At 41.6% G+C, this 9,386-nt stretch overlaps 1 protein-coding gene across 2 annotated transcripts in view; it reads left to right on the top strand.

Moving 5' to 3' along the window:
- The first annotated feature begins 1,396 nt into the window (after positions 1 to 1,396).
- LOC109314985 (E3 ubiquitin-protein ligase RNF135-like) overlaps positions 1,397 to 9,386 on the top strand; it is a 10,187-nt gene continuing 2,197 nt past the window's right edge. Inside the window, exons 1-6 of one of the 2 annotated variants that reach the window (XM_019542417.1) lie at positions 1,397 to 2,224; positions 4,163 to 4,252; positions 4,769 to 4,999; positions 5,928 to 6,063; positions 7,241 to 7,276; positions 8,283 to 8,384. In XM_019542417.1, the coding sequence (XP_019397962.1) occupies positions 1,973 to 2,224; positions 4,163 to 4,252; positions 4,769 to 4,999; positions 5,928 to 6,063; positions 7,241 to 7,276; positions 8,283 to 8,384 (847 nt within the window). In that variant the 5' untranslated portion in view covers positions 1,397 to 1,972. Of the gene's footprint in view, positions 2,225 to 3,786; positions 4,064 to 4,162; positions 4,253 to 4,768; positions 5,000 to 5,927; positions 6,064 to 7,240; positions 7,277 to 8,282; positions 8,385 to 9,386 lie in introns of those variants that run through there. The other variant, XM_019542418.1, reaches the window with a different exon arrangement.

Below are 9,386 nucleotides of genomic sequence, written 5' to 3'. Positions count from 1 at the left end.
GGAAAAGTTCATGTTATATGCAGATTAGGCTCAGAGAAAAGTTGGAATAGCCTGTTTACCTCGCAGTTTTGTTGGTAAGCAGGATGTGTTCATATTTCCTTCTGGTTATGATGTTTCATATTTCACAGAGGAGTCAGTAGATGGGATGTTCCTGGGCAGGAATTGTTGATGTGAGGTTCTGTGAAGATGCAAATTACCTCAAACAAAGGCAGGAGTGGTATCTCTGAGCTTATGTACACGCCATGATTTTTGCCCTTTCATGGGCTGCAACTGTGTGTCTGTTTGCATGAGCGGGATTTCCCGATGCTTTAAAAGTCTTTCTTGTACATTAAATTAAAACTCCTCAATTGTAGTTTAGTTTGGCTCTTGGGGAATTAAAACATCGTGTCCATGGATTCGTTGTGTGCAAACACAAAGGCACTCACAGACGTGCAAATGAGCCTCTTTGTCCACCAGATGGTACTGCACTTTTTTTTCTAGTTCACCCCTTCAAATTGCTTTTACTTTCAAATTGCTTCCACTTTTTTTTTCTTGTGTGGCTTTTTCTTTTTTTTCTTGTTTGCCAGCTCCCTGCTTCCACAGCTGTGTTGCAGGGCACAGGCACAGGGTGGGTGGGGGGCCCCAGGCTGGGGGGGGGACAATGCTGAACTGGGACCCAGCTTAATTAGCTTGAAAACCTAGTGTGTGTTAATACAGGTGTGATGCTCCAAAATAAACAAGTTTAAATTTTATAAACCTATTTAATGAGGATTAAAAAACCCATGGCGTGTACAGGTACCCTCTGGTTTCAGATGGTCAAAGGTGCTTCCTCCTAGTAAAATTATGAAGATTTCATTTTTTTAAATGTCATTTAAAAAATGTTTGTATTTCTTGGGTTTTGCTTGTTCCTTTAACATATTTTGTCCTTTTCAGTATATCTGAAATTCTGAGTTACTATTTAAAATTTTGTCTGCAACAAAGAAAATAAAAAACTCTCCATGCTATTGATTGAAGGGCAGATCCTCTCTTCCATAGAAAACAGGGGTTCAGCTCTTATCAGAATCAAGCTGATGCTAAATTAAATTAAACAGCCACAAGAGAGCAGCAGAGAACAAGAAATGAGCACTTCATTGGGAAAACTAGACCTTTGTCTACAAAAGGCAGAGAAGCCTTGAGATATTTCTTTATACCAGTAATTCTCACCAAGGGTGCTGTGAAATCCTTTGAAGGATGCCATGGGGCTCTGCGCAATATTAGCATTGTTATCTGTGAAGAGACCTGCACATGACTCGCAAAATAAAGCTAGAGATTTCAAATAGGAATTGATGGCGTCTAAAATAGTCCGACCTGCTGTGATCTTTCTACTTTATATTGCAATATTAGAATTGCTTTATTTTTTTTAGTGTAATCAAAAAAACCAGTGAAAGCTAGGAGCTGGCATTTTCTGAGGGGTCCTCGAGTCTAAAAATGTTGAAAACCATAACTCTATATGATTCTGAGTCCAGCTTCCATTGTAAAGGTTTCTCTTTAAAATGAGACTGAGTGTTTAAGCATGTGACAATTCAATTCAGAAAGAAATGAAAATTCAAACCCAGGCTGTGTGTGACCAGCAAACGGTGGCTTATAGCATGACACTGAGACAACCACCCATGAGTACTACCATGGGGGGATGCAGGAATCACAAAACAGTGTACGATAGTCTCAACCTGAACCAGATCCTAGACCTGATGCTGATTCAGATGCTGATCTGAACTTTCTAATTACAGACCACCTATAAGGACAAATACTGAATATTGTGAAAGATATAGTGGTTTAAATTATAGGGAAGCAGATACTCACCAAGGCAGAGTTTCAACTTGGGAAGTGGTTATTTAGCTGACTCTGATTGGAGAGAGAATTGCAAGGGTCCGCCCTCTCTGTGTTTATTGGTAGACAGTCTTTCAGCAGGAGAAAGGAAACTGAAAGTTCATTGTGTTTCGCTGTGGCGGGGGTCATGGCTGCTGCTAATCTGGTCAAAAATCTCCAGGAAGAAGTGACCTGTTCTCTTTGCCTGGACTACTTTAAAGATCCAGTGATCATTATAAAATGTTCCCACAGCTTTTGCCGAGACTGTATCGGCAAGCACTACAAGGAGGTGGGGACAGATGTCAAGTGCCCACACTGCATGCAGATCTTTCAGTGGAAAGACTTGATGGCGATCAGACAGCTGGCCAACATCGTGGAAATAATCCAGAAGATGGGAAGGGTGAGTTGAAGAACCAGTAAAATGTATTGAAACTCTGGCTCCAATGAGCAAGAAACCAGTGCATCTTGGGAGCAGAATACTCAGGCTGGGCTTCCTCCAGATGGGAGCACAGGACGCATACTCTGCACTGCGTATCTAGATTAATTACTTAATAGTACATAGCTGTGATATAGGTAGGAGGCATTAGGACATGAAATCAGGAAATGAAGGACTTTGGTGTGTTCAGAGTATAACAGGTCTGGGCCATATCTCAGAAAGTACTTTTCTGGGGATATAAGAAGAGAGCCCATCTCAGTTTGAGCAAGTTAACATTGTTCTCAGATTATTTTTCTATTTGCTGGATGTTGCATTAGTGCTGCAATATTGTTGGGTACATTGAGGGGGAATGGGAAGCTGGATTACTGTTCCTTAAAGTGGTATTTCTTTTGATGTTGATTGAACTTGAAGGACCACGGAAGGAGAAGGCGGAAGCTGTAGAGATGTATTTTAAATGCACTGTACAGAATAAAGTATTGCAGCCTAGCTAATAATAATTCCATGATTAGCAACTAGATACCATAGTGATGGCCAGGCACAGGGACCAAGCCAACCTACATTAAACCAATAAGACAGTAAATGAGAGCTGACTAGATCAGCTAGGGCCCAGCTGCTATGCAATCAAAAATGTTGCATGTCTGCAAGCAGTTAGAATCTGCTGCCATGAGAGACTTCACACCTGCATTTCCTGCCTTTTCAGTGTTTCAGTTTTCAGCCTGAACAGGGTTTTGATATCTGATTTATTTGCATTTAATTTCTTTACAGTTAGGCAAGTCTGACAGCACAGCCTGTGACAGGCTGAGAGCTGCCCTTGGAAGGGAGGGAGCTGAATGTTGGGGGCAGTTCCTCACAGAGCCCCTGACATCAAACTCTAGGCATCTGGAAAGGCCTTGAGGTCCATCTATCCTGGACCCTAGAGGTCTTCTTTTGGAGTTAGTTGCCATGAGTTGCTTCCTCCTCCCCACCCTGTGTTTATTCACTTGCTTTGCCCCTTTGACCTGGTGATACCTTAGGGAGTGACATCATGAACAGACACTTTTGCTACTGACAGTAACACAGAACCTGGTGGGAAGCGAGCCCAGCCTGCCTCCCTCAGCTTATTCTTGCAGCCCCTCAGCGCTGGAAATAAGCCCTAAGGGAGTGAAAAGGGCATTTACTACTTGGGTGGAACCGGGGGATTTTGTAGCCTGTGCTGCAATTCACCCTATCCTGGGAGAGTGGTGCTCTAACTCCTGAAGCTTGGGACTTGCAGGGTCCTGGGGGTGGGTGGAAGGAGGGGAGGTCAGCCAGGGCTGTTCTCTGTGCCCAGGCCTGCTGGACACCCCAACTGTGTTGGCCACTCCACCTAGGCCCACAGCCACTGCCTGTAGCTGCAGGGGCATCCAGGTGGGTAAGGCTCCCGGCCCTTTGACCTTCATGTGCTGCTCTCCCCCAGCCTATCTCCCCCCTCCTGCCCCCCTCCCCATACCCCTTACTCTGCTTTCTCATTTCACTGCTTGCCATTTTCCTTCTCATTTCCTCCTCTTCTTCCTGTTTAACAAATACCTTTCTTTTTTCTTCCTTGCTCAAGTTTCCTGTTTCTCTTCCTTCAACTCTGCCATTCCATTCTTTTGTTTCCTATCTCCCTTTTCACTGTCTTTAATTTCCTTTCTCCCTTTTTTCTCTTTGATATCTGCAGCAAAGAACTTAAACCCCTGCATAACACTAAGCCCAAGAGCTTCCTGTTGGCTTCCTGTAGATTAGACATCTTCTGAAAGTTAATTGCATCTTTAACTGGGTGGAGCAGTGTCCAGGTAGTGGAAGGTACAAAAGACCCTGGTGTTTTTACCACCTTGTTACCTTAGCCTATGATATTCTTTGTAATGGTTGTATAAACATGCACTGATATGTTTCCCTTTAAAGGAGACAGAGGAAATGAGTGAGATCTCCAGGCATATTGAAATGGTCAAAGATGCCATCCACAGCCGGGAGAAGGACATGGATGAAATAAATGTACGTGTGGATGTTTGTCAGCCTGATATTTGGAGGTAGACATACAGCCTGCTTTATTTAGAATGCAGCAGATATATTTTCCCTTTTCACTCCTACATTTCCTGTGTTTTTTTCTTTGAGACAAGCTAATACAGCACCGACTGGGATAGCTATGTTCCTCCAGTGGTCCGTATGGGTACGATAAAGCCATTCATGTCATTGTCTCATCCACCTTATCCAGGGAGTAGCGTATGTTTTTGCACATCTGAGAGCCAGAACATGCTCTGATAGTGACTAAGAACCACTGGCTTTCAAACAGGCCAAATCCTATGCTCCCTGTGTACCCCAAATTCCCACTGCAGGCAATACAAGATTTGTGCCAAATATGAATCTTCATTAACTAGTATCTTCGTCACTTTGATTAAAAAATAACTGTGCTGGAATGAAGTGGTCAGTTGCCAACGTGGGTAAAACAAGGCATTTGATATCCAAGTTCCAAACTTCTTTGTCCTCACTGTCCTGATCTGCTCCCTTCAGGAAAATCTCTCTCAGATCAAAGGCTTGATTACTGAAGACTTTAGTGCCATGAAAGAGTGTCTTGCCCAGGAAGAGAGAGAAACACTGAGGATCATTGCACAAGAGCAGCAAACAGCCCAGCAAAAAACAGAAGAAATAATTAGCCAGCTCACCAGCAAACTGAACAGGCTCACAGAAATCAAAACCCAGATGGAAAGAGGGGCAAACAACAGCCTGCTGAAGCAGCTGAATGTACGTAGAAATGGGGCTAAATCCTTTGTGGTGTATCGTTCTCTCATGTTTCCTTCAGGTTTCTCAAAGCTGCACTCCTGTTGCACAAGGGTGGCATAAATGCATTGGTATGAATAGGGCAGCATTGTCGCGGTCTGAGTAGGATGGAACCATATGGTGTTTCCAGATTTGGCAGCTGGTCTGCACTGTTGCTACCAGTGGTGGGAAATTTAGGAAGAATAAAATGCTAATGCAGACACAGCCAATGAGTGGGTGGAATACAGTAGGAAGACAAACTTGTTTCTCTCATATCTGTTTAAATTAGTTCAGTCAAATCTAAGGTTCAGATGAGATCCAATAACATACTTGCTTTCCAGAGGGAGGGCATGTATAGATGGAGAAGAGCAGGAGTCTTATCATGCAGAAAGAGCAGATCTCTTAAGAGAGCCCATGACAAAAGCACTTTGCCACTCCTCTTGCAGAGCATATTGGGGAGTGTGTGGAACCAATCCTGTTGATTAAACTGGACCTGGTAATTGGTAGTTGTTAGGAGTGGTGGGAAATAGGAACTTAGTGTCAGATCCAACAATTGCACCTTTATATAGGTAGAGGTCTATTGCTGTATCCAGTCCAAATTCATGTTAAAAACCTCTTGAGTTTCATATGCCTGGAGTTGGAGAAGAAAGTCTAGAGGGAGAGAAAGCATGTGTTGAGTAGCTGTTTAGTTAAACACATTTTCTCTGACTATATATATCAAAGAAATCCCTTTGTGACTTCCACTGGGGACAAAAAGGTATTGTAAGTTCAAAGAAATATCTTTAGAGTATTTTCAGAAGTTTCAGGAACCCTTATCCCTTCTGTGTATCATAAGCTTTATGGAGAGCTCGCTAGTGGTTTGCCATCCTGACCTTATGAAGTCACCAGAAATTTTCTCTTCTGTTACTGTTAGTTTGAAGGAGAAATATTCACAGGCTTTCGTGTAACACCCAATGGTGAGAAGATTGTTGCTATCACAAGTGCTGTAGAACAGTTCAGGAAACAATTGGAATCAATGTTGGAGAGGTATCCGAGGCAACTACCATCAGGTAAGCTTGCTTTAGTCATGTTTTCTAGGGTCAGAAAGCAAGGAGTGGGTATAAATGGTCATCTTTCAGAATGGAAAGAAATAAACAGTGGGGTCTTGTTGGGATTGGTGCTGTTTAATATATTAATATATTTATAAAAGATCTGGGAAGGGGGAGAGGGGTGCATAGTGACACAATCATTCAGAGTGGTAAAGACCAAAGTGGACTTTGAAGACCTACAGAAAGATATTTCAAAATTGAGTGAATGGACAGCAAGATGGCAAATGAAAATCAGTGCTGATGACTGCAAAGTGATGCAAATGGGAAAGAATTATCCAAAATATACATATATGGTGATGAGGTTCAACATTATATCCCATCATTGTGGACAGTTTGCTAAAAACAATATCAGCTCAGTGCTTAGCAACCACCCAAAAAGCAAATAAAAAATTAGGAACTATTAAGGGAATTGTAAATAAAACAAAATATTGTGTCCCTTTATAACTCTATGGTGCATCACACTTTGAATATTGAGCACAGTTTTGGTGTCCGTACTTCAGAAAAAATATAGAAGAATTAGGAAAGGTACAAAGAGGGTTAACATAAATTGACTGGGGCATGGATGGTTTTCATGTGAAGAGGGACTAAATAGGCTAGCAGTTTGATGCCTGAGTAGGGATATGATATAGATTTACAAAATAGTAAATGATGCAGAGAATGTAAGAAGGGATTTATTCTTTATGGTCTCTCAAAATACTAGAACTAGGGGGCATAAAATTAAATTATTGGGTAGTAGGTTTAAAATGATCAAAGGAAGTTATTTTTCATATATGATTTAATTAACTCGTGGAACTCATTCTAACAAACTGTTGTGGAGGTTGGTAGTTTTACCCAGTTCCAAAGGGGACTGGGCCAATTCTTGGAGGAAAGTTCCGTCAACAGGCCCTAACATGGTAGATGGGAGTACAGTCTCTGGACTGGGACTTCCTAAACCTCTGAGTGCTGGAAGCTGCAATAGGAGAGGGGCTGGGGGTGGAAGATTCTGGACATCGTCTGTGCACCCTCCACTTCAGCCTTTTCTCTATGCCACTGAAACAGGATACTGAGCTGGATGAACCCTTATAAATGGCATTTCTTATATTCCTATGCTATGTTCTTATATCTTTCTTTTATTTTGGAATCTCTTGTCTCGTTACAGGGTTTGATTCAGCAAAGTACCAAGCAGCTCCCAAAGGTACTGAACACAGTTATCTCCCATTGAAGTCAACCTTTTTTTCTGTCCCTTGTTTGTTAAGATCCTACTGCAATGGGGGAAATTTACACTCAGAGTTGAAGATTTAACTAAAAAAAGACTTGGCATAAAACAAAAAGATATGCTTTTTGTTTCTTACTGATTTGTTGGAAACAAATTTTCAGCAGTCGTGACACCAAAGGATTAAAACTGAGTGGGCTCAGAGCATATCCTCCATAAAGAATACCTGCAGTCTGCTTCCTCTTTCTGGTTGTTTGGGGTTTTTTTGTTCCTTTCCTTTCCAATATGATTCTTGCACTCTGGTTATTTAAATAACCACTGTTGTAAAAATACATGCAGATGCTTAAGTATGAGCATATTAGCTTATGCAACAAGACTATAGAGGATTAATATAAAAGCAAAGTTGTTCCCAAGACATAGTTGCCAAAAAAGCTTTCTCCAGCCCCATACAGATTACTGCTAGGAATGATTCAGCTGTATGGTGAAAGTGCCAAGTGACAGTCTATCAAATATGCATCACGGTATTTGTGCAAATCTAAAGAGAGCCCTATGAGATTTAAGAGCTGACTATTAGGAGACTCTGTACTTGGGTAACTAGAGCGAAGGATTATTTAGTGTTTATGAAATACACTGGAAATAAATCACACATTAAAACTATGTCAGGTGGACACCAGAGTGCTGAGCACAGTGTAAGAACCTGTGTAGAACAGCATGGTTAATTTGTATGCATAATAGCCCTTATTGTTTCCATGCTCAGATGCCCAATTGGTCCTTTATGCATCTAACCGGTCATTTCTAAGTGCAGTGACCACTGTTGCGTACGTAATGCCTGAATAACTTAAGTGTAAATGATATATACTTAACTACATTTCCTCACAGTTACAGACACTGTAACTGTTAGCAATTGCCTTTGCCTTGTGTTTAGTTTTAAGGATCTGCTATTTGAAGAAGTTCCCTAATATATATATATTTTTCCCTTCATGTTTAGTACAACCTGGAGATTTACTTGCTGAGACCACTGTTGCCTCTTCATGTCCAGAGCCTGCAGACAGTAGTCCAGACCCAGTTATTTCAAGTCAGTTTGCTCCGTGTAAGTATGTGAGCCAATATGACAATTCAATAAAAAGGATGTTCCAAATGAAAGGCTTTGGCCCATTCACCAACAACTTTCTAGAACATTTTGAGCAAGTTCCTCAGTTGCTGGGAATCAGTGCAGTTTTACTGATGGAGGAGATGTGCATGTATAACACAGTTGAGGATCTGGATGTTTGCTTATAATTACCTCATTTAAAGGATGAGAACATTTTACAACACTGTAGCAGCCATTTAATTTGTAGCGTAACCACCACGCAAAATTATTTGTCTAAGAACCAGTCAGTAACATGGGTCTGGTTCTGTTCAGTACCTTCATTTTTGAGTTAGGACTGAGTGTACACTCATTGGCAGATAATACCAAGCTGGGTTGCCCTGTTGACGTGATCTTGATAAATGGAGGGAAAAAGGGTATGAGATAAAGTGGATGAAATTCACTCAGCAAATGCAAAGGGATGGCACAACTGACTGCACAAATCCAGAAGTAGGAGTGCCTAGCTAGGCTGCAGTACTGCAGAAAAAGGAGCAGGGAGTTTATGGAGGACTGGAGCTTAGCAGGAGTCAGTAGTGTAATATTGTTTCCCAAAAAGCTTAGTAACATTCTGGGAGTTATTAATGTGCAAGACACTGGTGAGGCCTTGCCTAGGGTATGATATCCAGTTTTGGGCACTGCACTTCAGGGAAAAAGTTGACAAATTAGAAAAAGCCCAGAGAAGACCAACAAAAAATGAGTGAGCTCTCAAAAACATGATACATGAGGCAAGGCTTATTTATTCTGTAGGAAAGAAGACTGAATGGGAAGTTGATAACAGTCTTTAAATACAAAAAGGGCTGTTATAAAAATGATGGCAATCAATTGTTCTCCATGTCCATAGGGCACAGGACAAAATGTAATGGGCTGAAATTTCTTTACTGTCCAAGCCCCCAAGGTCTGGAACAGTCTGCCAGCAGAGGTGGTTCAAGCACCTACATTGAACACCTTCAAGAGTAAATTGGATGC

Source organism: Crocodylus porosus, unplaced genomic scaffold, assembly GCF_001723895.1.
Source record: "Crocodylus porosus isolate Cpor-Errol unplaced genomic scaffold, CroPor_comp1, whole genome shotgun sequence".
NCBI classification, from domain to species: Eukaryota; Metazoa; Chordata; order Crocodylia; family Crocodylidae; genus Crocodylus; species Crocodylus porosus.
Note: the sequence above shows the minus strand (reverse complement) of the source record. Positions and strands in the feature narration are given on the sequence as shown.